Source organism: Trichechus manatus, unplaced genomic scaffold (assembly GCF_000243295.1).
Source record: "Trichechus manatus latirostris isolate Lorelei unplaced genomic scaffold, TriManLat1.0 scaffold00021, whole genome shotgun sequence".
NCBI classification, from domain to species: domain Eukaryota; kingdom Metazoa; phylum Chordata; class Mammalia; order Sirenia; family Trichechidae; genus Trichechus; species Trichechus manatus.
In genome coordinates, this window is record NW_004443957.1 from 1844664 (window position 1) to 1870701 (window position 26038).

At 43.0% G+C, this 26038-nt stretch overlaps 1 protein-coding gene across 5 annotated transcripts in view; it reads right to left on the reverse strand.

Moving 5' to 3' along the window:
• Positions 1-1217: 1217 nt before the first annotated feature.
• The window catches only part of MTR (5-methyltetrahydrofolate-homocysteine methyltransferase), a 121813-nt gene continuing 96992 nt past the window's right edge, over positions 1218-26038 (reverse strand). For all 5 annotated transcript variants that reach the window (XM_023727987.1, XM_004372790.3, XM_023727986.1 and 2 more), the window contains 11 exons: positions 24923-24990; positions 24215-24335; positions 18664-18745; positions 14161-14259; positions 13065-13140; positions 10172-10327; positions 7299-7495; positions 5269-5469; positions 4269-4461; positions 2446-2558; positions 1218-2019 (listed from right to left, as the gene is read on the reverse strand). In XM_023727987.1, the coding sequence (XP_023583755.1) occupies positions 1933-2019; positions 2446-2558; positions 4269-4461; positions 5269-5469; positions 7299-7495; positions 10172-10327; positions 13065-13140; positions 14161-14259; positions 18664-18745; positions 24215-24335; positions 24923-24990 (1393 nt within the window). In that variant the 3' untranslated portion in view covers positions 1218-1932. The remainder of the gene's footprint in view (positions 2020-2445; positions 2559-4268; positions 4462-5268; positions 5470-7298; positions 7496-10171; positions 10328-13064; positions 13141-14160; positions 14260-18663; positions 18746-24214; positions 24336-24922; positions 24991-26038) is intronic.

Here is a 26038-nt window from a genome sequence, read left to right on the forward strand (position 1 = left end):
TATTTTTAAGGAGGTACCAAAGCCTAGAATAATATACCTGCTATGGAACAGAAAATGAGTTCTCCAACTAAGTGTCTCAGGAAATCAGGTCCCATTCTCAATCTAGCACAAATTAAATGTACCCAAAGAGAACACGGTTCACTCACTGTAATGGCTAGCAATGCCTTATGTTGCTCTGTAGACAAACATGTATATAAGACGGATATGTAGGATTATCATTTTCTAGGGTTTTTTGTTCTTTTTTTTTTTTTTTCTCTTTCACATCCAATATACCTGGATGAACATTTGATAGGGGCAAGGCCAGCTTTTGGGGCAAGGCCAGCTTACCAAGAGAGGGGGTTTGTCTCACAGAAAATGAGTAGCAATGGTGCTTATGATGCAGGAGATGGCTCCTCCTTCCCCGTCAGTGTTCAACAGGGTTCTAAAATCACAGAGTGCCTACAACACCCAATCCAGTCACTACCATATGCATTTCCTTAGTATCTTTTCACCATTTCCCTCCATTAATCTCTTATGTCCTTTCCATGAGCGCCTACTATGTGCTGAGCTCTGGAGGGGTTGCCAACAGAGTTCTACAGAAGCTGCCATTTATTAAGCACTTACTTGTGTGCCAGCTGCCATGTTATCTGCTTTATAACATCCCCTCATTTAATCCGCACACCTCATGCCCACGAGACAGGAACAAGCATCATTATCCCTGCTTCGCAGACAAGAAGCCTGAGTGTCAGAGGTCTTCAGTCATTTGCCCAAGTCATATATGCAAAGCTAAAATCTGAATCCAGGTATGTCCAGATTAACCGTTTCCCCTTTTGAAATAACTGAGAATATGTCAACGTGCTATTCCTAAACTGTATGAGTGTGGAGCTGGGTTAGCACAGAAAGAGAAGACTTTATAGTAAGTGGAGAGCGGTACTAAGCCTAATGAGCTAAAATTTGGACAAAAGGGGAGAGGAGGAGAGCTTGTGGGTGAAGGGCAGGAATGAGCTAGGTATGTGTAAGGGGCTGTCCTTGAAGGCAGGGACCAGACGCTGCCCAGCATTTCGTCCCCTACCTGCTCCCAGTGCCTCTTCAGTGGAATGGCATCCCGCCACTCACCTGTCCAACTCTGCGCTGGACACCCAGTTCAGCCGAGAGCCTGCTCAGTTCCAGCAAACAACAGAAAGATGCTCGTTGCCACCGCATAGCAGAGAGGCTGCTGCCATGCTCTTTCTTCACTTTTTTTTGGGGGGGGGTGAGATGGGGGTGAGGGAATATGAAATTATGGGACAAAAATGCTTGCAGAAAATCACTGTACTTGACCACACTGGTGCAAACAGCTTGAGAATTTTTGACAAGCAAGTGGTAAGAGCGTGCCTTTTGCCAAAGAAGGTTCTGCAACCATTTACTGGAGGCTTTAGAAAATGAGGTCTTCTGGGGAGAGAGCAGCAGCTATACTTTCTTCCCTGTCAGAGTCTATGCTGTAACCATTTAGATCAAAATGCATCATTTCTCACAGCATCATTTTGCCACAGGGTCAAATTTCTCTATATACTTCTCTATTCAACTGAGCTTCAGGCTTTTTTTTCTAAGAGAAAGAAAATTAAAGGAATAAGTGGCCTCCTAGATCTAAAGTAAAAATTGAAAAAAAGCAAGGTGACTTGCTTTGAAATGCAAAAGGCCTCTACCTCCAGCCTGTCCCAGTCCTGAGGGACCAGAGCTGCCTTCAGAGCGCTGCTCGCTGCTTTCACTCAAGGCCCCTACAGAACGGCAGCGTGGTTCCAGGCGCCGTAGGCACACCCAGCCCTCTAAGGGCTCCAGCAAGCAGCGCTCCAAAACTTGAAGCCGGGCAGGTATTAGGCAGATGTCAATGGGTTAGTTGCTGTTGCTGTTTTTAAGGCACTCTGGATTATGTTTCCTTGAGGATCACCAAGTATAGAAAAGGTAAAAATAAAGTTAGTCTGTATCATATCCCAAAATGGGTCCAAGCCACTTCTCAACCTCAGCCACAGACATGTTCTTCCTCAGAGCATAATCTTCAACCTGCAAAAGAAGATGAGAAGCAGCTCATTATATCAAAGTGATATCAGTTTCTACAGGATTTGCCAAGAAACATTAAGTGCATTCCATTTCTTGTCTTAATAGCAATGTACTGAGTTAAATGGACACAGAGATTTATCTATCTACCTACCAAGTTGTCTTATTCTCTGGGCAGAAAAACAACATGCAGTAAATACCTGAAGTTTGAAAGATGGCTGGGGTGTATGTGAGGTTTGTGTGTAGTGGGGGCAGGGGGTAAAATCGGAGTAATGGGTTGAAATCAAATTAAGACTTAAATGGGTACACTTCTACATCCTCCTTCCTCTCATTTTGTTCTTACTCACTTTTAAAATAAAATAGGTTCTAGAGTTCCATTGAAAACAAGACAGGTACCTAGGGAAGCCATATGCAGTGAAACAGCTAACTTACCTGATCCTTGGAAATTTTCCCCACAGCAAAGTATTTGGACTTCAAATTGGAGAAGTAGAGGCCTGATACTGCTGAGGCAGGTGCCATTGCTAGTGATTCCGTTAACCTAATGCCTAGGAGGAGAGACACACAGAGAAAGGGCATGACTTCAGTGCCCAGCACAGTGCCTGGCTGTTGGCAGGCACTCAACAAACACTAGGGAATGAAAATGAACTCAGGCCTTATAGGTGGACACATAAGACAGCAAGAAAGCTGTGACCAGAGTAGTCGAGCAAATTCCTCTCAAGGGGATGACCAAATTCAGGACATGTAGCTCTTCTCTAACCCAGGGGCACAGGCCTGGAAAAGGCGCCCTACACTCTTACCCCCAGTCATGCGAGATCAGCTACAGAGGCCCTGATTAGCTTCTAAGCCTAAGTCTACTCATGCCAGGAGCTCTAATCCTGGAAATGAGAGCACCATCTGACTGGCCTTCCAAGGGCTACTGGCCCAATGACATTAGGGATGACCACAACAGTATTTAGAAAGAAAACATACTTTTTCTTAGAATTTTGAAACTCAAAGGGATTGTAAAGGCCATCTAGTCTAAGCTACTAGGACAAGGATGGACAAGAGCAACACAAAGGTTAAGTGCTTTGCCAAAAGTCACCCAGTGAGCTTATGGCAGAAACAGAACTCAAACCCAGATCTCATGACTCCTAGTCAGTGTTGTTTCTGTTAAACCAGACTCAACACAGCCTCACAGTTCACTTAAATCTAGATTATTTCAGTTTCATCAGATTAGACTGCATGCTTTTGATTAATTCCACTGAAAACTGTAGATTTTTCCTGGGTCATCTCAACTATATTAAATATGCAATAAGAACAGTAATTGGTATTACGGACGCAACGACACACAGCCACAGAACCATGATCAATTCTGCTCTGGGTTGAGGAGCACTGAGGCCTCAAGAGGTCAGGTGTCAATTTCTGATTTTCAACTATTTGAATCAATCTACAGACAAAACATAGAAGAGAATTATGGTGATTGAAGAGGATATAAATGTTATTAAGCTTGACAGTGTAAAAGTAAAGAGAAAAGACAGCTAAAGAAGGTGGGAGTCCTACAAAAGGGATGAACAGAGATGCTGGCTCTAACCACTGGAGCAAGAAATTAATAGGAAGATGGGGCAGGAGAGGCATAGGGCAGTATAAAAAAAAAAACCAAACCCATTGCCGTCAAGTCGATTCCAATTCATAGTGACTCTACAGGACAGAGTAGAACTGCCCCATAGGGTTTCCAAGGAGTGGCTGGTGAATCTGAACTGCCGACCTTCTGGTTAGCAGCCAAGCTCTTAACATGTACCACCAGGGCTCCATAAGGCAGTATACGTAAGCTAAATTCCCATTTGTTACAGGTAAAGAGATAACAATTAAAATTGACAAATCTAAAAATGGTGGTATGAGAACACTATTTAGTAATATAGAGATAAATATTAGAATAAACAGCTAAAAGTAAGGAAGAAAGGGATAAGGAGTGATTTCTTCTCATTATAATCCCTTCCATATTTTTTGATTGTTAACCATATGTGCGATTAAAATCCGAAAAAACCAAACCCACTGCCGTTCAGTCAATTCCGACTCATAGTGACCCTATAGGACAGAGTAGAATTGCCCCATAGGGTTTCCAAGGAGCGGACAATGGATTTGAACTGCCGACTTTTTGGTTAGTAGCCTGAGTTCTTAAACACTGCGCCATCAGGGATCCGCATGTGCCATTACTTTGACAATAATATATCTATTTAAAAAAGAAAGAATCGCCCCTCCACCCCGGGGGCATGTACCTGTGGAGGGCTCGATGTCAGCGAGTCTCCACATGGTGAGCTTCTCGGTGTGGTCAGGCTGGCTGGGGTAGCCAGGCGCGGGCCGGATGCCCTCGTAGCGCAGACTCCGCAGGCCAGCCATGTCCAGATGCTCGCTGCCACAGTAAGCCCACAGCTCTTTGCGGACCCTTTCATGGAGCTCCTCTGCAAAGGCCTGGGGAACCAAAGCACCAAGCGTGCTTAGGCAGAGGGAGGAGCCTACAGCACCCACTCTTCTTCCACCCCAAAACCCAAGCCAGGGAGAACAGCCCCCTCATCTGCACCACAGCCAGGGAAAATCTGGCAAGAGAGGACATGCTGGGTTCTCGACCTCTTTGTACCTTCCTTAGCTGCTCGGCTGCTTCATGTTAGCCTCAACCTGTGCTCTGAAGTATCACACTTAATGATCGGAAGGTTCTAGGCCTTCTAGCATAAGAATTTTCCTATCAGTCTGCAGCTTATGCTGACTATAAAGAAAAGATGGAAACTTTACAATGGAGAGTCCCCCACTGTCAGCCTCAGGGAAAGGGGGGAAGAACATCCCCGTGGCTCAAGTTGCCCTACTCCATGCATAGTAAGATGAAGAGTTTATATATAAGATAACAGCACAAGAATGAGGGCTATCAAACAGAATCTGTTTTTAATTCTTCACGCTCCCTGGGAAAATGTCACATCATAACAAGCAAAGGAGACATGAGAAATAAGGCAGAGAGGCCAAGTTTCTAAGGGTGACAGCCAGCTACGGCATTGCTGAGGGTTTTCCTTTGCCCAGAAAATGATGTGTAAGAGCAATTTGGGAGTACGTGATTTTAAAATGTCTCTAACGCTAAAGCCAGCAGCATCTGACTCAAACAAACAAAAATAAAACCTACAACGCTGGTGCTGAGGGCTGGCTAGTGTGGGCGCCCCTTGTGGAATTTCCTCACTGTCCATAACTCCCCCATCCCCTGGACTCTGGCCTAGGTGTACTGTGCTGCTTTACCTCTGCCAGCCGGTCCCCCAGCGCCTTGACCATGATGCTGCTGTAGTCGTCACACTCCTCCTCATAGGCCCTGCTCAGCTTTTCAACCCCAAAGCAGGCAACGGCAAACAGGCCCAGGTAGTCCCGGATGCCGGACTCCAGGGGGGCAATGAAGTCCGAGAGGCAGTAGTGCGGGTCTGTGCTGGCAGAGTCCTTCTCAGCCTGAAAGCCAACCAGTAGGCAGAGAATGGCATTAGCATGGGCACATTCTAACACACACAGGGAAAGCAATCTCCAAGCTTTAAAGGAATGTAGGCTTCCCAGACAGGGCTACCAGTCTCTTCTTCATTGTGACACCCAAGCACTTAGGATAGTGCCTGATCCACAGAGAACATTCAATAGTATTTGTTGAATAAGCAAATGATTTTAAGAGTCCAGGACACAACATGACAAGACATAGTCAGGAAACTGTTACTTGGCTCACTCACGCACGGACTAAACATTCATTAAACGCCTACAGGCACCAACCAGGAGCTGGAACCATGAACATTCACATCAAAAATAAATTTTCTCCAAAGTGTTTTTAATTCAAGGTCAACACTACACCCTGGAGTTAGGTTTGAAAGGTGCCCACTAAATGTACAAGCCTCTGCTTTGCATCAACAGAAGCAGTGCAACAAACTCCCAGGATCAGCAACATATAGGCCACTGCTGCCAACCACGGCAGGATGACAGGGGGCGATGAAGGGTACCCCGGGGCTAGCTAGAAACCAAGTTAAGCACCCAGCAGGGTTTGCTTGTGAAACTCTCTCCACAGGGCCAGATACCTATCCTAGCTCACCTCCATCTTCAGCTGGAGGCCAACACCGGTACTAAGCTGACAATTAAGGAGTCATCTGACAATTAAGATCTCACACGTCTTACACAAACAATAAATATGTGCTGAGAAGACAGACAGCTTATTACTAATATTTACTGAGCACTTACTATGTGCCAGGCACTGTTCTAAGTGCTTTATACGCATTAACTAAGCCAATACTCTTGACCACCTTGTGCGCTGATACTACCGACTCCATTTTACAAACAACCAGTCTGAGGCATAAAGAGCTTAATCAACTAGCTCAAGGTCAGACAGTGGCAGGTCCAGAGGTCTGTTACCACAGCCAATGCCCCTGATGATCACGCTATCAGCGAGTGGCCCGGCCCAGAGCCAGGGCAGCCTAACCAATACTGGGGAGAAAGTGGTTAAGGGCTATAGACGAGGAGGTGTTGATAAATGGAGCACAGAAATGTTCCAGGCTTAGTGACAGCTGGGCACAGAGGGATCATGTCCCTGTTGTGCTTTGTCAACTATTCTTTGTTAACCAAAGCCAGAGTGGGGACACAAAGCTTCCCTGCACCACAAGGAGGGACAGGTCACAGAGACCCGCAGCCCTTCAGAGAGGACAGTAGTCGGAGCCTGTACGTAAGAGAAGACTCCCAGCAGTAGGTCACTGCTTTTCCAGAGTGTACTAGAGGAAAGCACCTTCTCAGAGATATCTAGCTGAATAGCAAACACATGTCTGTGGTCCAGCTCCCCTTTGCAGAGACTCTTAAAAAGGCGAATTCTGAGAATTCATTATATTAAATGCCCTGTTCAGTACCTCACACGCTGACCCGGGACACGAATGGTGCTGGACATAAAGAGATCAGAGGAGGACACAGGACTTGAATGATGAAAGACCAGGGCAGAGGCTTTTTAGCTTAGTTACACCTGTAAAAGAAAGTCGCCAATTCCCTCATCAGGAGGGATGGACTTACTATCAGAACTCTACTACCTCGTATTCTGTGTCTGAGCCTGGTGCAAACAGTAAGGACTTAGCTGCCCTTGTTTAACTCTACGGTGTCTGTTTAAGGTCCCAAATTTAAGAATCCCTGCAGATCTTGTTAGGGTTAAATATCTGGACCAGGAGGGCTCCAGCTTTCAAATGGAGTCGAAATTCTGTGCCAAAAGGGGCAAAGCACATAAGCAGCACTGCTTAGAGAGTCAAGGATTCACACACTTTCCGGACCTGTTGCCGCAGCCCGTAGAAGGTGGCTATGGGCTCTGCAGCCTGGGGCACCGCGTCCGCTGCGTACACATGGATGTCGTCCTGCACACTCTGCGCTGGCCAAAACCCAACCACGCCCCGGGCTTGGAGTTTCTTTTGACTAATCAGGGCTTTCAGCATATTTTGGGCATCACCATAGACTTTTTTGGCCTCTTCACCTATTAGGAAAATATAATAAGAATCACTTAATCATGCCAATAATAAGCAACAAAAAATGCTTCTTTTTAAAATCACTAACCCCCTCCAGTAATCTTCTCTCTCTGCCCTCTGTTTCCCCTCAAATACTTTCTTAGTGCCTGTCATCAGCATGACTTTCTGCGGAGGAGCTGGGGCTCAGTGGTTCCTGCTAAGTGCAGCTCCAGCAGTCTGCTTCTCCAGCTCCAGCCACTGAAATGTTTCCATTTAACAAAAGGCAGAGAGCCAGATCTGTGGCTCCCAAAGCAGTCGATCAGACAGAGAGAAAAGGCAGGCCGGATTCCTCCGTCACAGACAGCCCTCGTGCACATGCAGCTCCACTGACTTCACAGTGACCTCAATGGACATGAAACAGGTCGGGAAGTGAAGTGTGGCCCTGAACCTCTGAAGTAGCTTCAGCACCACCACCACGTGGCCTCAGCTCAAGGGAGCTCCCAGATGGGTTCCACCTGCACAAGGGAAGCCATTTCCCACCTTACTGGGGAGCCAGCGGAGTTCTCGGTTCCTTCTATTGAGGGTGTGGCCTGTACAGCTTTGCACAGGTGGCCATCAGGGAGTTACTAAAGCCACTCTCCTGCTTGCCTGTGATTTCTCAGGGACAACTGAGGATGAGAACCCCCTTTCCCACTGCTGCACTCCTGGCTGGCTTGAGAGCCTCGACTTGTCAGAATCCTAGCATGCACACCAAGGACCTCTCCAAGACACCATATGACGCCAGCTGCTTAGCGTCTTCTCAGCCCCAAGCCCTTATTTCTACCAGTCTGCCCTCCATCTTGCTCTTATGGCCTACTGATTACTTCAAATGGCTTGACATTCTGATCCCATGTCTCTGGGAGTGGGTTCTGGGGGTAGAGCTAGAACCTAGGTAACTCCCAAGATGCTCATAAAATGTAGTTTATTTTTTCCTTAATCATTAAATAAATAATTAGCAGTTTGTGTACTCACCCACTTCTCTAGCTTACCTCCCACAATCCCCCTCCCTACACCAATGCTCAGGAACTATGGACTCCTTGTGGTTCCCCAAACAGCACATGTCTCTGTACCTTCTCACACCTCATCTCCTCTGCCTGTAATATCCTTTTCTTCCACATGTCCCCAGTTCCAGACTTAGTAACTCCCACTTAACTTTCAAAAAGCAGTTCCAACACCACCTCCTCCAGGAAGCCTGCCTGGACCTCCCAGTCTGAGGTCTATCTCCCCTTCTTGTTTCCACAGAAGCCTGTCTCAGTTCCACAGCTCAGCAGACTGCACAGTAATTGGCCATCTACTCACTGGCTGCACCAGCTTGTCAGTTACTAGAAGGCAGGGATTACATGTATTCTTTTGTTTATCCCTAGTACCCAGTACACAGCCCAGCATGTAACTGATGCCAAAAAACATTTATTAAAAGGATGAATAAAAGAGATGTCTAGCTGAGCCCTAGCAGTTTAAAAACCATTAAAAAGCTAAGAAGGTGAGGTACAGTGAATTACTTAATACGGCCCTTTTAGCCAGTCTTTGTGTCTCCCACACAGTGATTGGGTGGGACTATGCAAATAAGGTTTTTTTGGCCCAAGGGGATTGGACAGCTTGCTGCTAATGCAAATAAGTGCATGGACCCCTTGTTGGGGGTGGGACCACACATTTAAGGTATATGGAACCATAATGAGGGAATTGGTCAGTTCTGACATCCCACTGGGCTTAAAAGAGTCAATCCCAGGGCAGAGGGGGACCTCACTACCACCAAAAAAGAAGAGTTAGGAGTACAGCATGTCCTGTGGACCCAGGATCCCTGCACTGAGAACCTTCTAAACCCAGGAGACAGAAAGAGTTCTAACACCAGATACGGCAAGAAGCAGTGGCAGAAAAACAGCGGCAGCAGAACCAGGAGACCAGCAGGAGACGGCACAGTGGGCTTCCTGTCCCATGGAGCAAGAAAGCTGAGCACCTTTGGGCAGAAGGCTTGCTGGTGGAGTAGGGTGCCTCAGGGCACTTGGTGGAGCTCAGCTTCCCAACCCACGGAGTGAGAGAGCTGAGCACCTTCAGGCCAAGCCTTACTGGTAGAGTAGGGTGCCTCTGGGCACTTATTGGTGGAGCTAAAGAGCTTTGTAACACTTGCCCGAGCAGGGCAGAGGCCTGCTCGGCCCAAGAGGCCCAAGAAGCCCAAGGGCCAAGGAGAGGCCTGCCTGCGAGCATGGCCGAGAAGCTGTCCTGACTGAAGAACTGTATCTTGAGTCATTCCTGATTCTAAATTACAACCTGTTACTTCACTAAGAATCCCATAATCTTGAGTACTGTCTGTGAGTTCTGTGTGGCGACTGCAACAAATCATCGAACCCAGCAGAGAAATACAGAGTGCTGTGGGAGGGATGGCTGGTGTCAGAATTGGTAAAAAGGTTGGACATCGGAGATGTGCCTGACCTCCGCCTCACAGGAATCAGCCTTGGGCTGTTGATCTTGATTCCCTCTCCTCCCCCTGCTGAAGTTAAAGGAGGTCAGACACCCTCACCAAGCTGCCATTTTTATAGCAGGTAAACAATATGAGAGCAGCACTATCCTGCATAATCCAAATCCACTGCTTATTGCCTATTCTTATCTTCAAAGTCCCAATACTACATCTTGAATATCAGTGGCAGGAAGGAAGGATTTACCGAACTAACCTACTGTTTTGTCGTTAAATATCTTGGGGAAGCCTCGGTTAGGGTATTTTCCCCGGAGTTGCCAGACGTCAAAGAAAGGCTTCCAGTCAATGTAGTCCACCAGCTTCTGCAGGTCATAGTCTTCAAAGACTCGCGTCCCGAGAAATGTGGGCTTCGCTACAGGAAGGAAATACTGGTTGTCAATGGTAACGCCCTGGGCCTGGTACTGAGCAGCCTCTCGCCCAAGCACTACCTAGTAGAGGCCTCCCCCCAGCTCCTCAGTTGCTCTGTGACTCCCACGCTCTGTCTCACTCCTGTCACTTGTAGGAGTTGTTTTACAAAGAGAGGAACTTTAAATTATCTCAGAGAAGGAACAATTCTGCATTGAATCTTAAATAAAGTTATCCATCCCATGCAGCTGACTACACCAGCCTTAGAAATGCCTCCCTCCACCCTTCTACCCCCAAGCCCTTCCCAAGAAAAAGAAAAACTTGGGGTTAATCTTCACTTGTATAAATTAAGAAAATAATAAAATAAAGGCCACTGCAGAAAGACATATATACTAAGCCATTTATATAAATTTTAAAAACATGAAATAATAATCTATGTTGTCTACTGCTACATACACACATAGTACAAGTCTAAGGAAATGCATGGAAATGAAGCATCAAATTCAGGACTGTGGTTATTTCGGCAGGGGAGGGAGAGGAACGGGATCAGGAAGGAGCACACAGGAGACTTCCACTACAGGGTATTCTATTATTATAAACGGATGGTAGGTTATTTCTTAAGCTGGCTAGTAGGTATATGTCGATGTCAACATACTGTTTTTTATACTTTTTTGTGAGTTTAAAATAGATCATACTTTAAATAACAGTAAAGGCTTCAGAGTCATGGTGCTGCTGGGCTTTCTGGGGACACTGAGGGCCACTACCCTGCGGGGCCAAGCACCAGGTGGGCTCAGGCCAGGCTAGGAGGTGCCGACTCCCTGCCGGCTTCACAGCCCTCATGACTTTCAGTGTCCTCATCTGTGAAGTAGGAATCAGAGAGCTTCCTACACCTCTAATCTCAGGTGTTCTGGGATACAATATTAGTCTCAAGAGTATTTTTCCTTCATTGATGGTAAAAAGTCAGAGGTGAGAGTATAGGAAAAGAGAAGTCCGAACAGCTTATGAATTTGGCCTGAAACTATCCACTTCTTTTACATCTGTTCACAGTAATTCTTTCCCATTTGTCTTTTGGCATCTTTTTCCTACACAAAACAATCCCTTCTTTGGAAATATTATGTTGATTTTCCTGGGTAACAAAGTTTATACTGTCCCTTTAGTAGAGAAACTAAATGAAAGTCCAATATCCTTCTGATTCAAGTTTATTCCTGCCTGAAAAGGCAGAGAGAAACACCTTGCTTCTTAGAAACTGAAGGATTTTATTTCTGAGTAAGCTTATCTGCCAGAGTTTAAGGTTTGTGTGAGGTTTTGACACCAAAAACTTTAAGAGAACCCTACTTTCTCCCTTTATCTACTTTCTGCAACTCCCCAGAGACTGGATCATCCTCACAAACATTTCTGAGGGGGGCTCCTCAGGGGACTCAATAGTCCCTCAGGTGGCAGGTACAGAGCCTTTCAATGGACTTGCCCCAGGGACTAGTGGCCACTCCAGAAGGGTCACCACTGCCGCCCTCGTACAACTACCTGCCTTCAGAGGACTATTTCCACCAATGTATTGTTTGCATGTTTGACTTGGTTAAAATGGACTTTCCCTTGTGCTATTATTCCAATTTCATAGTGAAAGGTAAAGAACTAATAATAATAGTTTAGGAATATACAGTGATTTATATTTTTCAAAGGTTTTCACATGGTATCTTTTATCCTATTCTCACACTGTTTCCATAAAGTAACACCTTCTTTATATATTAAAAACTGTCAAACATGGAAGTAAGATGGTCAAAGTCTCTCAGTGAATCAGAGTCAGTAGCAAAGTCAGGATTAGAGCCCAGGCCTCCTGACTCCCAGTATAGCATTCTTTCCACTACGCCACACTGCACTCAACAGAAATGAAATCAGAACCAAGAACACCTACGTTTCCAATTTCATCCCCTGAACTCTGCTGAGCATGTGTAGAATACAGATGTCATAAGCAATGAATGCTGATTTGAGATATTACCTTAGAAATATGGATCCAATTAATATAACCCCTGTTCACCCTGTCTCAGTTTTGCACTTGTATCACATGCCTCTCTGAGCCTGTCAAAACATCTGACACATTCTATTCCCTTGTGAACACCTATGTAAGGCAGGAAAGGTGGCTAGAAATAAAAAAGGGAAGAAATGAAAAAGAGGGCGGCATCCAGAGAGAGAATGAGCAAGAGAACAAGTAACAGGGGATCCTTGCCTTTGCTGAAATGTTTTGAAAGTCTGTTAAATGCTAAGGCATCTTCAGACATTTCATGTATATACCTGGATCCAGTGGAGACCCCGGTTACCTAGTTATAGTAGCACCCAGGCAGGTCTGTGGAGCTTGCTCACAAGCTGAAGGAGGCCCACTCAAGCACAGCACAAAGGAATGAGTATGGGTTTGGAAGACATTTCAAAGAAAGGATTCTAGTAATCTTTTAAGTCATTAAACTTCCCGAAACTCAGTTTCTTCAAATTACGACAAGGATAATACCCATATTCATAAAAGAGTTGTCTCAAGGACCAAGTGAGCTGACATGGGTAAATCTCAGGAGAGTGTTTGGCCCATGATAGGCTCTCTATATGTGACACCTATTTACATTTATTTTTGATCATCATTGTCATCATCATTAGACACAGTTAAGAGCTGGTTAGATTTTGTAGCCAAGCAAGCGCACGCGTCTCTTCAGCATCCGTCAGTTATTAGGTGCAGTCTTTCTCTAACCAGCAGCCAAACAGACCTGGGTGAGGCTCTGACAGCCAATCAATATGGAGACCATTTTTTCTGGCTTGACTTAAAGTTAAGTATCTTCTCTCCTATTAAAAAAAAAAAAAGTTATTTAGTCAGAATCTTTGAGCTTTTCAGCTATTACTATGAAAGCATGTTCAAGAAAGCCAGTACATAAGCTTTGCAAGAAAACAAATGCTTTTATTAACGAAAATCATTATCTGAACAAATGCTTCCTTTTCCTTCCACTCTAGCTTCACGTCAGCACCAAAGCAATATGAAGATTCAATAAGCAGCCACTCCCTATCGATACAGAAACACGAGGCTGACTGGACAGCCCTAACTGTGAGGTAAGAAGATGCCGGGGTGGTAACAGGCCTGCCATCTAACACCCCTCTAGGCCCACAAGGCAGATCTAAGAAATCATCAGTTAGTGACAAACTTAAGGAGAAGGAAAAAGCCAACCAGTGTTTGGCAGTCAGCACCTAAGAAACGTTTGTTTTCTTCACACAGTTTGTTACGTCATTTCACTTGTCTAACAATCTCCCAATATGCCCCTGACCCCAAAAGTCCAGCAGGCAGATAACCAGGAAGAAATATCCCAATGACTTCTAAAGAGTGATTAGGCTACTCTTTATTGATTCCCTGAAGCTATCTAGAGAGGGGTGGTTCTTGAAACATTACTTCTGCACAGCCAGTGTTGGCCAGTGCAGGGGGAGAAGCTTAGAATGGTCCTGTTTAATGTCTTCATTTTCTTCCATTATTTTCTCAGGAACAAGGGCCTATGGGAGTCATTTCAGTACACTGTTTAAGTTCCTGTTTTCCTGCTGGGTAAGGACTCATGTTTTATTCATCAGCATAACTGTGGTATCTAGCACAGCACCTAACACCTACTGGGTACCCAACAAATGTTTGGCTGAATAAATTAATTTTAATATAACCAAAAAGCACTGGGAGCTTTGACACTAAAGTTGATCTGAGCTAGAAAACAGGACTTCTCGAAAATGATCCTAAGCCTTTACCCTCCTTGAAACAGTAAATAAGGTCACAATAAAAACTACAGCTTCACTGTGTTCCCAACTGAGCAAAAATCTATTTCTTTCACTTACCTTAAGAGACTCATAATGGTCTTGTCTAATATCTTCATATTCCTCCATGATTTCCTCAAAGTACTCATCCTTCAGATTTTCATCTAATAGTTGAGAACACTGAAAATGCAAAATAAAGCCCAATAACTACAATCAATGCCCACGGAAGCGGCAGTCAAGAAATCAAAGGACGTACTGCATAGGGCAAATCTGTTGCAAGAGATCTCTTTAAAGCGTTAAAGAGCAAAGATGTCACTTTGAGGACTAAGGTGCACCTGACCCAAGTCATGGTGTTTTCAATCACCTCATATGCATGAGAAAGCTGGACGATGAATAAGAAAGGCCACAGAATAATTGATGCCTTTGAATGATGGTGTTGGCGAAGAATATTGACTATACCACGAACAAATAATCCTGTCTTAGAGTAAGTACAGCCAGAATGCTCCTTAGAAGTGAAGATGGCAAGACTTCATCTCACGTCATTTGGACACGTTAACAGGAGGGACCAGTCCCTGGAAAAGGGCATCATGCTTGGTAAAGTAGAGGGTCAGCGAAAAAGAGCAAGACCCTCAACGAGATGGACTGACACAGTGGCTGTAACAACGGACTCAAACACAGCAACAACCGTGAGGATGATGCAGGACCAGGCAGTGTTTCATTCTGTTGTACACAGGGTCACTGTGAGTCAGAACCGACTCGACAGCATCTAACAACAACAACCACAGAGCAGCAAAAACAGGTAAAAAATGTATAATAATGGTCAGTTCTGGTGGCACCCCCTTCAGAAAGCTTTCCCCACACCACTGCCTTTTCTTCACCATCTTTGCCAATTCCTGCCTGGGTTAGGTATCCCTCTTCAGTGTGTCAAAGGTTCTCGTGCGCTCTATCGCTGCAAATACCACTAGCTTCTAGTAATGTGTCTATGTGTCTGCTTCCCTAGAGAATAGATACTAGAGGATAAGCTCTTCATATCCCTGCTGCCTAGCTCACTGCCCAGCACATACATGGTGCATCCTCACTAAATATTTGCTGAAAGAATTACATAGGCTAATCTTTATGGTCAACAGTTCCCAGGGCTAAAGAAATGTAATCCTCTGCTAAAATAAAAAGGAAACCGATCATCTGAGAAATTTGAGGTTACTCAGTAAGATGTAAAGCTAGTATCAAGTAAAGATTGCTTATGACTATGACTATCCAGTTAGTAGAATAACTGCCAGTAGAGCTCAAAATAAAAGTACAAAGGACAAAAAGGTTGGCACTGATCACCTCAGTTCAAAAATCAAGCACTGCCCCTGCGTTCGCCAGCAGGATTTTCCTAACACACACACAAAAGGCAGGGAAGTTCATTATCAGCATCTAAAATTGTGGAAGTTAAGCTGCATGACGGGTAAGTGCCTACCAACTTTACTATGTAAGTTTTCTAAGTATCTCTGGTAGCAATCCAATCACCTCTAAGTTATTAAAAAAACAAAATCACCTTATTAAGAAAAACGATCAAAAGATGCTGTTGTGGCAGGCCTGAACACAGGCTCACAAACGGTGTTCATGCCACAAAGTATTTCGCAGCCTCACGTCCCACTCACCTCAGCAGAATCTCCGTTTGGAGAACCCAGCCGAGCTAAAAGAGGACAAGAAGGGGCTGCTACTCCTGAGGACCCCACAGTACGTGCAACTAGTGTTTTAAAACAGTGCTGCATTCTGCTAGATTATAAACTCTGAGAAATCAAACTCAAATGTCCTTAACATCCAAACAAGAATTACAGTACCCTGTAATTACAAAGGTACTATTAGGCAGACAGAACAGACCATTACAGTCTGCCGGCACCTTCGGCCTTCCACAGAGCCCCCTACTCCAGAGCCACAGCGACAGCCACTCAAATGAGTTACGACTCTGGCCCAGCCTGACTTATCGGATGGAAACAAGTTCGTGGCCAGTATACGGCTAATATACATGATCCCTCCGCAAAAATGTCAAAATCCACCATTGTGTTTTCACGCCAGTGAAAACTACTGAGACACATTACAGCTATTATTTTTTTCTTTTATTTTGTATTTTTTATGACAACATCTTTATCTGCGATCAGAGTAATCAGAATAATGTGAGCAGCATGGGAAGAGGGAGTAAGTTGAACAGATATTTTCATTTAAAAAGAACTAAACATTGGCACCTTTTTTTTTTTTTACTGAAAAAGAAAGTGAAGGGCATATTCAGGCCTAAATCTCCAGCCAGTAAGCAGCTGCTTGCATCTGGGAACCTTCTCAAATACATCAGACAGCTAACGCATGGTCCTGTCCCATGTTCACTGCAGTTACATCAAAAGACTCTGAACCAACCACCAATGTAAACAAATTACATTTACTCCTGAAAAGTGTCACTAGCAACTACCCAGATGATTGCTCATCTGACTCAGGTCTGAGTAATTTCAAACAGTGGCCACTCTCTATGAAAAGAGCTAAACACTGATGGCTGCCAGGCGGAGCCAAACTGCAACCAGCCCAGAATCAGAAAGCCTAGTCCTCGCCCCCGATGCCTCGAACTCTTAAAGACAGTGAAGGAACTTGCCCTCCCAAAGAGAATCAAGGAACCAATTCCTGCCCAGTTAAGTGTGTGTTCTGCCTATAGGGAAACTGTTACCACCAAGTATTTAAATCGGCCCAACAGCCTTGTCTGCAAATAGAAAAATGTTCAGGACCATTCGTTAGCATCTGACAACAGCAATGAGCCTTAAGACGAGGTCCATGGACCTGATCTAAGCTTATCCTAAGAATCACAATCCAAAAATAAGTTCTAAAACATTGTTTTAAAACTAAGTTATAGAAATGTAACTTACTTGCACATTAGTTTCTGTCAGTGGCAAATACAAAGTTGCAATTTTATGATTCCAGCCTGATTTAATTCAATCCTTTTCAATAAAGGGGAATTGTTAAATACGAATGGAAGCAAGTTTAAAGTGGCATAGATGAGATTACCCGCACTCAAACCCCACGTCTATCACTTGGGGGAGCTACCAACCTCTTCATCCCCCCGTTTCAGCTCTAAAATAGGTATAAAAGTTCTACGTCATGAGGTCATTTTGAGGATTAAATAAAATAATCCATGTAAAGCACTTAGCACAGTGCCTGGCACACTGGAAATGTTCAGTAAGTGATAGCAATTATTGCATAACGTTTATGTAAATGAGTTCACGGACTGAAAGAATTCTCTTGGGAGATGGCTCAGGAATGTGGCCACATTACCCCAGGCTGTGAGCTATACCTGGTAGTTTCTCCTGTAACCAGGGCTCCTCAGTAAATTTCCTCACCTGCAAAATGTGAAGGCTGGACTAGCTCCAAACCAAACCGACTGCTGTGAAGCCAGCTCTAACTCATGGCAACCCCAGGAGTGTCAGAGTAGAAGTGTGTTCTATAGGGATTTTAATTGCTGATTTTTCAGAAGTATATCACTAGGTCTTTCTTCCGAGGTGCCTCTGGTTGGACTTGAACCTCCAACCTTTGATTAACAGCCAAGTACATTAACCATTTGTGCCACTCAGGGACTCTGGACTAGATTAGTGGTTTTCAAATTGTGCTTTTGGTGAGAGCTAGGAGTAGGATGAAGAACAAGGGGCTGCTCTCCTCTTATTTGGAAACCTTGGTGACATAGTGGTTAAGAGTTATGGCTGCTAACCAAAAGGTCGGCAGTTCGAATCCACCAGGCGCTCCAGGCAGTTCTCCTCTGTCCTACAGGGTCACTATGAGTTGGAATCGACTTGACGGCAACAGGTTTTTTTTTCTCCCCCTCTTATTTGTACCATATGGAGCTTCCAGGTAAGATTTCATTTGAACAAAAGGTTCTGTGGCTAAGATAAACTTGAAAACCATTGAACCACATGGTCTCCTTCCTCCAGCTGTTATATTCTATTATTCAATGAAACATATTACAAGATAGGATATGCAGGCTTTAAGAATTAGGCTTTGCTGAAGGAGAAAAGCAGGGAAAGACACTTGAGTAAATTGTTTATTATATTCACTGAGAGACAGAAGCTATTATCTGGGTTTTGAACAGCTAGCAAATATTTCTTTGTCTTTGGGTAGGGTCAACTGGCCCTCCCAGGTTAAGTGATTTTCTGACTGGAAATAGCTCGTTTAAAAAATTCTATATTCCTTTGAGCTCTGGCAGTGGACTCAAGTAAGTGTATATTTATATTTGTAAATGGCTGAAAAATCTCTCTGGGTTATAGCTATTATCTCTAAGGTCAAAGGTGTCTTCTTCTGGTACCATTCCTGCTTCTCAGACCTACCCATCCAGCTGCTTACTTCAGTAGATGGCATTTGGAAGCACAAGACAGACTCATCTGGATTTCCTTCCAAAAAGGCAAGACACTGCAGCAGCACTATCACAAGCCTAAGGTTGCTGTTTCACATTTTAAAATAGAATTGGACAGAAATAAATAGAAGATCCTCAGCAATACCCTTAATTCTTAATGCTCTCTTTGTTCTTTCTTTACAATGCATCTGCAATAAAATGTCAAACCCCATACTCACCACCACCACACTCTTGGATGCATCCAGCACGTGGATTACAGGGGCACTGTATCTTGGAGCTATTTTAACTGCTGTGTGGGTTCTGAAAAGAGGGGTCAGGAAGAAAACATATCCATCAGCAGTGACAGTTTCCACACAACCCTTGTTCAGAGCCGTTAAAGTTAATGTGTTTCTACAGTGCTTTCCAGAAAAAGAGTTCAAAGTACTTACAAATATTGAACTTTAAATTCTCCCTGTAAAACAACAACTTTCTCCTCACTCTGTTTAAAGATGGGAAAGTCAAAGTGAAAAGATATGAACTGATTGGCCCCAGCTACCAACAATTCTGGGACAAAAAGAGAAAAGACCTTGTCCGCAGCTTTTTACCACCGGAGGACCGAGCCTGTGACCTCGTGCTCATTAGCAGCCTGTCTGAACTCAGGGAGGTAACCTGTCCCAGGCAATTACACTTTGCTGTCCTAAAGGTCTAACTGAATATTTCCTCCAAATGAGCTGAGATAGCAGCCAGGGCCACTGGGGCATCAGGAGCTAGGAGAGGGGGCACTGCCGGAATTGGCCACGGCTCTCTAGCCGCAGCTCCCCTATTCGAGGGAGACACCAACACTCCTTGGTCCCACAACCACTTTGTACTTTTAATCAGGAACCTTGGGCCAGAAATTCTACACAAAAACAACAGAGGCAAAGGCAACAAAAATAGATTCTAAGGCTAGATCAGCCCCAAATCCCTACTGCCAAACTTGAAAATGTCAGTACAGAGAAAGAAACACCCTTTAATTCTTCAAATTACTTAACTAACTAAAGTGCAAAACAAATTGCCCTCCGATTACTGAATGTTTATAGCAATAAGGTAGGCTACAGATCTGCTATTTCATTATAGAATATAACAAATTAAGGTGAGAATTGAAAATGTATATGCCTTCCCTTACAGTAGTTAAACCAAGGCTCTGAAACTGGGATAGGAAGTGTGGAATTTGCCATAATTCCTTTCTCCTCCTTCTGACATACTTTTTAAAATACCAATAGAATATTAAAGGGGTAACATATACATGAGTTTGTTTTTAACAGGCTTCTCAGGGAAGGTTTTAAAAACTCATTCATAATGAGACACACAAGACCAATAACACTGAGCCTGTTCTCTCTTACCAAGAGTATCTCCATGCCTAAGCCACAAGAATGGAGCCATAAAGTGGAAGTTCAAGCATGAGTCAGTCAGCACAAGAGAGACATCTTCTGGACTGGGCGTATGGGATACAGAGCAGCAGGGGGAGCCAGACCATGGCCTGGGTAGCCAATGATGACCCGCTTTGTGCCTACTACTGCACAGGACCTAAAGTGCTGAAGGTGTCTTGGTATTCTGCCAGGGGGAGAATTTTCAAACACTTATTTTTTTTTTAAAAAAAAAAGAAGCTACTCCCAGTTACAAAACATAAGTTGGACTTAGCTGGCTTTCTCTTCTTTAGATGGTAAGCTCCTTAAGCACACAAATATGCCTCAATATATATTCTGCATGAAGCTACTCAAGAAAACATTAACTCTGATGTGGCTGAGATGACCTTCTCTTAAAGAAAACCAGTACCATTTTAAATTTTAAACGCAATACAATTAATGTATATTAAGCATTCCACATAGGGTTCTCAGTGTAATTCTGGTCATTTTCTCTTTGATGATCTTCTGGACAAGTCATTGAGAAGAAAGCAATGGACTTCATTATTAAAAAAATAAATAAAAGCACGTGCTGCTTTGCAACATAAAAAATGACAAAGCTAGATGAGTAGAGCATGCAATTTGTGACTGCTCATCTCAAGAGTACTTCTGGTTCCTTATAAAATAATATGACATGGATCTACTTCCTTTCTTCTAAGTTATCCTTGATGCAAACTTCTCTAGCTGGAAGAAGACTTCTTTCTGAAGTCTGAAAAGATGCAAAACATCTGAATCTCTCTTCTCCTTCCTACATGCCAAGAGCAAAGGGCTAGAATCTGGGGCTGATTTCAGGTCCTATCTCTACTAAGGCACTCACCCGACACTTAGGATTCCAATACAGTCACCTTCCATACTTGCCAAATGGGCACAGTAGTGTTAAACTCAGAAGAGAGAAACCTGAGATGTTTTTAAAACACTCGGAAAAAGAACAAGTACTCCAAGCCTTTACTTCATATCATACCTATTCCAGAAATGATTTAAGGTGTTTTACATAAATACAGCATGACCAAATAACTTAAAAATTGATGAGAAAAATGGGAGAAAGGAAAAATTAAGATGAGAAAATTAAGGTGGAATCAGGAGTGCGATCAGCATATAAAATTCATTCTACGAAATCTCATACACAGGCCTAAGCTCTGAGCTTCCCTGTGGTCAAAGCAAAGAGGAAAATAAAACCAGTTATGTGATTCAGCACCATACTTCCTACAGAGTTAAAAAAAAAATGCAGAAAATTACCTGTAGTATTAAGCAATGTGACTTCCTGTTGAAATCTCCAAGGTAAGTTATATGAAATATAATTGAAAAAAACTTGTTACAGGCTATAAGTCAGTTAACAGTTGAGAGCTAACTGCCAAGAATTATGCCTTTGAGAAGTTCTATAGCCCTTCTGTTGGTGATTAACAGGGCCAGATTTCCATTAAAGTCGTTTCAAGCTTGTGATATCAAAACCATCTATATTAGTTTTCTATTCTATAGCTACAGGTTAAAAAGGGACACTCCCAGCATATTTCCACACATATCTGACACCTTCTATATGACCCTTTCAACCTCTCCAAGAAGCCTCCACTGGACAGCCTTACACCTCATTTAGTGTCCTGGGGTTACAGTTCTAATTCTGTCCTGCCACTTCAGGGCACTGATGTCTGGAATAGCCACTAAGTTATATCCTCTCAGATACATGCTTTCATGAAAATTCACAAGTCCTGTGCCATCATCTGCTAAAATACAATTAGCAAAGGAAAGAACTGGGCTACTGCTGAGGCCTTCAACAGGTCTATAAAAGAGCCCTCATAAGGGCTCCCAAAACATTCAAACTCCTGAATGCTTGCTAGCAAAGTGACTCTGCTTGGAGTAGGCAGCGTTCTTATATAGACAAAGAAAACACCAACCATAAAGGAAAAGATTGATAAATCAAACTTCATAAAAATTAAGAACTTTTGTTATCCAAAGACATGACTAAGTGGAAGCCCCATAGACATATCCAAACGCCCTGAGGGACTGAATTGCTGGGCGGAGGGCTGTGGGGACCATGGTCTCGGGGAACATCTAGCTCAATAGACATAACATAGATTATAAAGAAAATGCACTGCATAACAGTTTGGTGGTAGCGTCTGGGGTCTTAAAAGCCTCTGAGCGGCCATCTAAGATACTCCACTGGTCTCATCCCTTCGGAAGCAAGGGAGAATGAAGAGAACAGGATACAAGGAAAAGATTAGTCTAAAGGACTAATTGTCCACAGCTACCAAGGCCTCCACCAGACTGAGTCCAGTACAGCTAGATGGTGCCCGGCTACCACCACTGACTGCTCTGACCAGGATCACAACAGAGCGTTCTGGACAGAGCTGGAGAAGGACGTAGAGCAGAATTCTAACTCACAAAAAAAAGACCAGATTTACTGGCCTAAAGGAGACTGGAGAAACCTCGAGAGTATGGCCCCCAGACACCCTTTTAGCTCAGTGGTGAAGTTACCTCCGAGGTTCACTGTTCAGCCTGGGAGTGGACAGACCCGTAAAACCAAATGAGACTAACGAGGTACAGGAGTCCAGTGACAAGGGCCAGAAGGCAGAAGGGGACAAGGAAGCTGGTGATAGGGAACCCAAGATTGAGTCAGGATATTGTTGATGTGTTGTGAGATTGTTAACCATTGTCATAGGGCAACATTTGTAGTAACTGTCAAATGAGAAACTATTTTGTCCTGTAAGCCTTCATCTTAAGTGAGAATAACAGCACAATTAGAAGAGCGTAGTCAATGTCACTGAACTGTGCATGTAGAAATTTTTGAAATGGTGTATCTTTGGCTATGTGTAGTTTCACCAAAAAAAAAAAGGGTTGAGAAGTTAGAGGGTTAATATGTTGTGGGGTTGTTAACCAATGTCATAAAACAACATGTGTACTACTGTTTCATGAGAAACTATTTGTTCTGTAAGCCTTCACCTGAAGTACAAAAAAATATATATTAAAAAAAAAAACAAAAAACAAAGACATGACTAAGACTGTAAAAAGGCAATCCAGATTTCTGATAAAGGACTTGTATCCAATATAAATAAAGAATGTCTACAAATTAATAAGAAAAAGGCAAAATACCTAATTAAAAAAAAAAAAACTTAAAAAACATATCCAAATGCCCAATATACCTATAAAAGGTGCTCAAATCATCCATACCAAGATATTAATTTGAATTATGGTATTGGAGAAAAATATTGAATATACCATGGACTGCCAGAAGAATGAACAAATCTGTCGTAGAAAAAGTACAGCCAGAATGCTCATTAGATGCAAGGATGGTGAAACTTCATCTCACATACTTTGGACATGTTATGTTAGGAGGGACCAGTCCCTGGAGAAGGACATCATGCTTGGTAAAATAGAGGGTCAGTGAAAAAGAAGAAGACCCTCAACTAGATGGACTGACACAGTGGCTGCAACGATGGGCTCAAACACAGCAATGATTGTGAGGATGGCACAGGACCAGGCAGTGTTTCATTCAGTTGTACACAGGGTTGCTATGAGTCGGAACTGACTCGACAGCACCTAGTAACAACAAAGATATGACTACACACCCATTAGGATAAAATTTAAGAGAATACGGGAGTGTAAACTGATACAGTCATTTTGGAAAACTACCTGGCAATATCTAATGAAGAGGATCATATGCATATCCTACAACCCAGTAATTTTGCTTCAGGGCAGAAGCGCCTACATATGTGCCCTTAAGCTCATACAAGAATGTACATAGCAACACTCTGCAACAACTCCAAATCATAAAAACCCAAATGCTCACCAAGAATAGAAAAGTAAGTCATGGTATATTATACAATGAAATAGTATATCACAGTGAAAAAAATAAATAAACTATTGCTGTAATGAGGTTGGATCTCACAGACACCTTGCATGAAAAAAGCTAAACACAAATAATACATACAATACTCAACCAGATACCTGCTTCGAGATAGGGAGTGGGCAAAAGTTCAAGCAAAGTCTTTGTGCCAAAAAAAAGAAAAAACTTTTCCACCCAGTTTGACTTCAAGAGAGACAAGAGTTTATTAGAAATCTCAGGAACTGAATGGGAGGTGAGTGGATTAAGAAAAAAATAACTGCAAATCAAAGGAATCAAAAAAAAAAAAAAAAAAGGGAAGGAGTGGGGAAATCATGAAAGAGTTTTCTATAGTATTATGCTCCAAAAGTATTCTGGCTCTTAATCAAGTGAAGACCAGAAAGTTCATGTGTTTATACAATAAACAGTCAATGTATGAAGCATAAACAAACAAAGCAGCTTTTAGCAGTGTTTTTAAACACTGGCATTTAAGAGAATTTAAACTTAAAAACAAATTTCATTAGTAAGACTTACCTGGAAGTGGTTGCTCCTCCAATCAACAGTGGAATCTTTATAGCTAATCTTTCCATTTCCTTGGCAACAAAAATCATTTCATCCAAGGAAGGAGTGATAAGTCCTGACAGGCCAATTATATCTATTATTTTAAAAGAAGAAGAAAAGAAAAAAGAGAAAAGGAGCATGAGAGAAAAAGATGAGAAATATGAAACAATTTTTAAAATTTAAGACCACAAGACCTAACATGGATTTCCAATTTCTAATTCTAAGACATTATTTCTAACTGGGATATTTAATTTATTTTTTGCTTTTGGTAGTAAATATGATTTGTAACTTTAAGTTGCAATAATACACTTGCCAGAGTTTTGGGAAGCCATCCAATTGAATATATCCTTAGTTTATGATTTCCCAGACTCAAACATGTCACAGTGTCCAAGGAAACATAAAAAGACTACACACACAGAACTATCTAATATAACACTCTTCTCTTGTAAGAGCCTGTCCCCATTCCCCATCTCCAGAGCTATAAAGGAGTTTCACCGGAACTTAATCATCTTGCCCAATCCTCATTATAATGGCAATAAGAGCAGTCCCCATGCAGGTTCTGGCATTTGCTGGTCTGAATGTCCCATGGGTCCCACGTGAGCTGAGGCATTACTGCTCACTGACAGACACTTGGAAGAAACGACATTTCGTGAGGTGCCCAGAAGTACCGTTGCGCAGTACCTGCTTTGTGGTCAAGAGCAGCTTTCAGTATCTTATCGCAGGGAGTCATGACTCCTAAATCAATAACCCTGAAGCACAGAAATAAGATGTGAGAAAATGAACGAGGACCCATTACAGACGAAGTGAAACCAACATCTTAATTTCTGCCATTAGATACTGCTCTAATGTAAACTGGAATCACAATGAAATGCTCACTAAATACCAACAACCACCACAACTACAACGACCATTTATTAGGCACTTACCACATGCCAGGACTAAGCACTTGCAAAAGCAATCTCATTTAACCCTCAAAGCAACTCTACAGCACAATTGCTGCAACTGCACCATTTTAATGAGGAAGGGCCCAGAGAAGTTAAGCAGCTTGCCCAGTCACACAGCAAGTTAATGGCAGAGATGGAATTTGAGCCAGGATCTGACACCAAAGTCCATTCTCTCAGCCATTAGGCCAATAAAAATGCTGGGGAAGTTCACACAATAAATATCTGTTCAAAAAAACAGAGTAATACCAGAAGAATTTCAACTCATGGAGAAAAAAGCTTCCAGGAACTCAAAAAAAATAGGAACTTCTGCCCTGAAAAATGTTCTGTGTACTCTAATGTTCTCTAGGTTTAGGGACTACTCAATGTTTAAAGAGCCCTGGTGGCACAGTGGTTAAAGTGTTCAGCTGCTAACCAAAAGGTTGGTGGTTTGAACCCACCAGCCACTCTGTGAGAAGAAGATGTAGCAGTCTGCTTCTGTAAACATTACAGCCTTGGGAACCTTATAGAGCAGTTCTACTGTGAGTTGGCATCCAACTCGACGACAATGAGTTTTGATAATGTTTAAGTCATTTTTACAATTTAATCTTAACATGAGTATATGTCAAAAAAAATTACAGCACACATTTTCATTTATTTCATGATGTCAACAATTTTTTAAAAATTAAATAGGCAAGTTTTTTTCTTAAATTAAAAAAAAAAATCAATATTTAAGAACTACTACATACTACATGACATAGGAGCCCTGGTAGCAAAGTGATTAAGAGCTCAGCTGCTAACCAAAAGGTCAGCAGTTCGAATCCACCAGCCACTCCTTGGAAACTCTGTGGGGCAGTTCTACTCTGTCCTATAGGGT